Raw genomic sequence first — 6,219 nt, 5'->3', positions numbered from 1 at the left:
TGGTAAATTAGCAGCACTCTTTTAGGTTATAGCGACACTCTTTAACTGTCACTATATACCTAGCGACCCCACATATAGCAACACTTTTTAAAAGTGTCGGTAATTTTAGCTAGCAGCACTTTTTTGACATGTACCTATATTTAAAAGTGTCGCTATAGACCGTTTTTGTTGTAGTGAAATTAAGTAATTGACCGTCCCTAGATCAAGTGGTAAAGGGTTTGATGGTTGGTATCTGAGACCCAAATTCGAATTCTAGTTGATTCACATTTCCAGCTAAGTTTATTTCTAAATAAAATGAACGAATCGGGTAGCATGCTCCCTATCTCTAAAAAAACAAAGCTATAAATTAAGTAAACAGTAAATGCTTGAAGGAAAATATTATTTTGACCAGCAAAATTTAATTTTTCGTGCAAATTTTTTTTCTTTTTCAACAATCCAAACATAATTTACTCGTCCCATTTTCTTTTTCCTTTTTGAGAATTTTATATGTGTACCAAGATAGCTTCCAACCTGTAACAAGACATTAAAAAAAGAATTTTGTTAGAGAGGGAACAATTCAATGCAAGAAACTTTAGGTAAGAAAAGAAGATAGACCTGCATGTGCATCTCTTTACACTAGTAGCTAGTTGACAGAGCATGTACCAAAGGGACTATTAAACTGTATCAAGTATCAACACACACATAGATATACTGAGTGTTACTAACACAAATGGCAAAAAACTTAGGCTTCGTTTGAGATTAAAGAAAGATTGCGCTATATGCGGTGAGAAAGTACGTTGGAAAAATATCTTATTTGTTTCCGTACGTAATATTGCGTTCCACATATCGCGATGAGTCAGTTACAATATATTTTCTGCGGTTCCACCGGAGAACGTAAAAGTATATTTTTTGAGAATAGATAGCACGCTACATGCTTCATTCATTGAAATGATGAATTAGGCTACAGGGGTGAGACAACCGGGGTCTCGAACCGAAAACAAAAAAAAAAAAAAAANATAATTTTCACTCCTTAGATGGATGGGATATATATCATATCCGTTTTTTTAGTGTGTATGTATAGTATTTTTTTTTTAAAAAAAAACACTTAAGAGGGCTATTTCAAAATATACAATCAGTGAGGGGCGGTCTCCCAACATTTTTATCGAAAAAAATTAACATCCAATAGTTCGACCTTGTTTCGTCGACTAGTCTCCATTTACTTCAGTCACCTCTCCCAACGTCAACCCACTCATTGTCCACCAATTTCCACAAATTTCTATATCACAATAAATTTGATGGTTGTATTGAAATAGTGATGCATTGCACGAATATACCGTTAGTAGGTGTTTTTAGTTAGCCACTTGGTTTATTTTTTACACTGCACAAATGTGCAGTTACAATTAAGTGGCAGTATAAAAAAAAATCTTAATACAAGGATGTTTTTTAAATAACACTTAAAAAAGGCATCTGCATGCTCTCTATAATATAGCAAATATCGACATTTCAAAAAATATTTTCATATGAACCATTTATTATAACAAATTAATTTATTGGATGAAAAACTTTATTATTTTTTTTTATTTTTGGCATAAGTATCGGTATATACGTGGCGACGTTTTAATAGCATTTAAATGTCACACTAGACTATATTAGGACGATTTTAAGCAACGTTAAATATAATAAAAAAGTATGCTTAAATGTTAATTTTTTTGTAGTGTGGTATTAGCTATCCACTTTGTTTAATATACAGCTACAAATAGGAGTAGATGCTTTTAGCTACCTGCTTAGCTAAAATATAAAGTAAACAGTAAATGCTATAAATTAAATGAACGAAGCAGGTAGCATGCTCCCTATCTCTAAAAAAACAAAGCTATAAATTAAGTAAACAGTAAACGCTTGAAGGAAAATATTATTTTGACCAGCGAAATTTCATTTTTCGTGCAAATTTTTTTTCTTTTTCAACAATCCAAACATAATTTACTCGTCCCATTTTCTTTTTCCTTTTTGAGAATTTTATATGTGTACCAAGATAGCTTCCAACCTGTAACAAGAGATTAAAAAAAGAATTTTGTTAGAGAGGGAACAATTCAATGCAAGAAACTTTAGGTAAGAAAAGAAGGTAGACATGCATGTGCATCTCTTTACACTAGTAGCTAGTTGACATGGCATGTACCAAAGGGACTATTAAACTGTATCAAGTATCAACGCACACATGGATATACCGAGTGTTACTAACAAATGGCAAAAAACTTAGCCTTCGTTTGAGATTAAAGGGAGATTGCGCTACGTGCGGTGAGAAAGTACATTGAAAAAATATTCTATTTGTTTCCGTACGTAATATTGTGTTTCACATATCGCGATGAGTCGGTTACGATATATTTTCTGCGGTTTCACCAGAGAACGCAGAAGTATATTTTTTGAGAATAAGTAGCACGCTACATGCTTCATTCATTGAAATGATGAATTAGGCTACAGGGGTGAGACAACCGGGGTCTCGAACCGAAAACCAAAAAAAAAAAAAAAAAAAAAAGGTCAAAGGAGGTCATTCCAAGAAGCGATGAGAACGCAGAAGTATATTCCTATATGCTTTTTCCACAACTCTATTTTATCTAATAGCGTTAGATAGGCCTCAATACCAAACTAAGCCTTAGTGGTTGGTATCCGAAATTTGAAGGTTGAAATATAATTGCTTCATATTTTTAGCTAAGTTTATTTTTTTAAAAAAAATAAACGAAGCGGATAGCATGTTATCTTTTTTTCTTAAAATAAAACACATATAGATATATGTAACGTCCCACTTCCTAAGAAGTCATCTATTCTAAAACTACTCTAACTGTATTATGCTTATCTTTCTTAGTCTGGATGAAAAGATAAAATGGTGGATGAAAAATATTTCATACCATCATGGTGTAAAACTAAATTTTGCATTCTATATTTCTAAAATATTATTGTATAAATTTAAATTATGTAATTTTTTATCCATAATTTTTTATATGATTTATATTGTATATATTAAAGATAAATTTTAATTTTATAATATTGATTAATTAATATTGTTGATATGTAAAAGTTCAGGAGAGAGAGAGAGAGACGATGAGAGAGACGAGAGAGAGAGAGGAGAGGAGGAGCAATCTAGATGGTTAAAAAACAAAGAAAGGCCCACGCCATCGCGACGTGTGAGAATGGGAGAGAAACTGGAAGAATGGGATGGAAAAGCCTACTCTAATTCCCTGTGGCTAAATTAGCGTGAAGAAGAGAACACCATAATTGAATTCAACTGAAAAAAAGTGGACCCTACCCCTCATCCCTTTCTTCGCTCAAATTCAACGTGGGAGAATGGGAAGAGAAGAAGTATTGGGGTGGAAAAAAAAAAAAAAAAAAAAAGTGGGTCTATTCCAAGTAGGGATGTCAATGAGTATGGATATTCGAATATTATCCGAATCACTAATCCGAGTAGGGCGGGTTTATCCGAGCTAACGGGTATGATTCGGTTATAGGTATAAAAATAAAATCCGACGGATATGGATACTGTTATGATTTTGTATTTACCCCCGAACCGGACCCCGACCCGAACCGAAGGCAAACCCGAATAAATATATATATACATACTTTTTTTTATTATTTATATAGGCCAATTTGCATAAAAAATTTATTTATTTTGGGCTTTGCAAATTAGACCACATTTTATTTTTGCAGATCTCGGTCTCTTTTCAGCATACTGACGAAAATATCCTTTATTACTTTTTCTCTTCCTCTTTCTCTCTCATCTTCGTTTTTTTCGTTTCTTTTTTTTTCACGAAAAAAATAGCAGAGGCGGAGGCGGAAACGGTCCGCCTCGCTCTCACCATGCTCTCGCCCTCGCCCTTGCCCTCTCCCACGACCCCCCACCTTCCTCTGCCTCCGACCCCAAGGCCGCGCACGATCTTTTTTTTTTTTTTTTCCTCTTCGACTCTCCTCCACTGTCTCTGACGACGACGACGCCTCTCTCGCCCTTCTCCGCCCTTCTCCGCCCTTCTCGTCTCTCCCTCTCTCTCTATCTTTGCCGTCTCCAACGACGATGCATATTCGCCGACGCCGACGCCGACACCGTAGAAGTCACTGCGGCGCTGCAGTCTCGGAGTGGGGGGTCCTTAGTGGTGTTGTCGCCGGCACCGTGGCTGTTGGCAGAAAGGGTGACAAAAAAAAAAATTATAAAAGAAACAGAAAAAAAAATAAATATAAAAAATTATATAAAAAGAAGGATAAAGATGAAATTGTATCGTTAACTGAAAAAAAATTTATAAGTTACACTACTTAAGATGTAAACTGCGGCTATAAGATAAAAATTACACTCTTTAAACGAAAATTACACTCTTTGAGAGATATTTACAATGTTTCTCTTCTTATTGTACTCTTTCATATGTAAAATTATACTATTTCTCCTCTTGTAAGAGAAAAAATAGTGCAACAAGAGGAAAAACAGTGCAACAAGAGGAGAAACAGTATAAATATCTCTTAAAGGGGTGCAGTTTAAGATAAAAAACAGTGTAACAAGAGGAGAAATGGTGCAACAAGAGAAAAAATTGCACCTATTTATCTTAAACTGCACCCATTTAAGAGATATTTATACTGTTTCTCCTTTTATTGCACTATTTCTTCTCTTGTTGCACTATTTCTCCTCTTGCTACACTGTTTCTCCTCTTAAACGGTGTAGTTTAAGATAAAAATAGTGTAACAGGAGAAGAAATAGTGTAAGAAGAGAAGAAAAGTGCAACAAGAAAAAAAACAGCATAAATATCTCTTAAAAATGTGCAGTTTAAAATAAAAAATAGTTTAACAAGAGAAAAATGGTGCAACAAGAGAAGAAGCAGTGCAATTTTCATCTTAATGTATACAGTTTACATCCGAAAGAGTGCACTAAGAGGAGAAACAATATAAATATTTTTTAAAGAGTGTAAATTTCGTTTAAATAGTGTAATTTCTATTTTAAAACTGCAGTTTACATCTTAAGTAGCGCAACTTATAATTTTTTTTTACAGTTAACGATGCAATTTCATTTTCATCCTTCTTTTTCTATAATTTTTTATCTTTATTTTTTTTCTTACTTCTTATATTTTTTTTTTGTCGCCCCTCTCTGCCAACGGCCACGGCGTCAGCGACGACGCCGCTAAGGACCCCCGGCTCCGAGGCTGCAGCACCGCAGTGACCTCCACGGTGTCGACGTCGGCGCCGGCGAAAATGCATCGTTGTCGGATACGGGGAGGACGGAAAGGGAGAGACGAGAAGGACGGGGAAGGGCGAGAGAGACGTCGTCGTCGGAGACGGTGGAGGAAAGCCGGAGAAGAAAAGAAAAGGAAAAAGCGAAAAAAAAAAAAAGTCGCGGCGCTGCCTCGCCGGGGTCGGAGGCCAGGAAGGTGGGTGGTGCGTGGGCAAGGGCAAGGGCGCGGACGAGAACATGAGGGTGAGAGGCAAGGAGGACCGTTTTCCCCTCCGCCTCCGCCTTCGCTACTTTTTTCGGCGAGAAAAAAAAAAAAGAGAGAAACGAAGAGGAGAGAGAAAGAGGAAAGAGAAAAAATAATAAGGATATTTTAGTCAGTTTGCTGAAAAAGCAGATCGAATCGGCAAGAACGAAAAAGATGGTCCCGTTTTGCAAAAGCCCAAAATAAGTGAATTTTTTATGCAAATTGGCCATTTATATAATATGTAAAATATTTAATAATTTTTTATCACTTAGATTTTTATTTAACGGTATAGATTTTTAAAACCCGCCGAGTCCGGATCCGGGTACGGGTTTCAGGCTTTTGGTCGGGTACGGATATGGATATGGATTTTTAAAACTCGCCGGGTTCGGATCCGGATACGGATTTTACTTTAGTTTTCGGGTTCGGATTCGGGTTTTTAAAAACCCGACCCGTCGACATCCCTAATTCCAAGTCGCCAAACCTCATTTGTCCAAATCAACCCAGAAGCGGCGACGTTGGATTTCAACTAGAATTTCTATATAGATTATATAGTGTAAATTGATGTAATGTACCAATAAATTGGGTGCTGGCAATAATTTGTTATAGTTGAGACAGAAAAGAGAGAGTATTAGAGAAGAAATATTTCGTACATTGCGTGTAACATCAAATTTTATAAGTACATTTCTAAAATTTTATTTTAAAAATTTAAATTATATAACTTTTCCCACATAGCTTTTTATATTACTTATATTCTATGTATTAAATATAAAATTTAATTTTAGAAAATCTAGTTGCTAAA

At 35.4% G+C, this 6,219-nt stretch overlaps 1 protein-coding gene across 1 annotated transcript in view; it reads left to right on the top strand.

Annotated features, from left to right (window-relative positions):
• Positions 1-2,845, top strand: part of LOC109704034 (receptor kinase-like protein Xa21) — a 6,684-nt gene extending 3,839 nt beyond the window's left edge. The window contains exon 2 of the mRNA XM_020224774.1: positions 2,837-2,845. Within this exon, the coding sequence (XP_020080363.1) occupies positions 2,837-2,845 (9 nt within the window). The remainder of the gene's footprint in view (positions 1-2,836) is intronic.
• Positions 2,846-6,219: the final 3,374 nt, after the last annotated feature.

Source organism: Ananas comosus, unplaced genomic scaffold (genome assembly GCF_001540865.1).
Source record: "Ananas comosus cultivar F153 unplaced genomic scaffold, ASM154086v1, whole genome shotgun sequence".
Classification (NCBI taxonomy): domain Eukaryota; kingdom Viridiplantae; phylum Streptophyta; class Magnoliopsida; order Poales; family Bromeliaceae; genus Ananas; species Ananas comosus.
The sequence above is the reverse complement of the archived record's forward strand: the minus strand, read 5'-3'. Positions and strand labels throughout refer to the sequence as shown.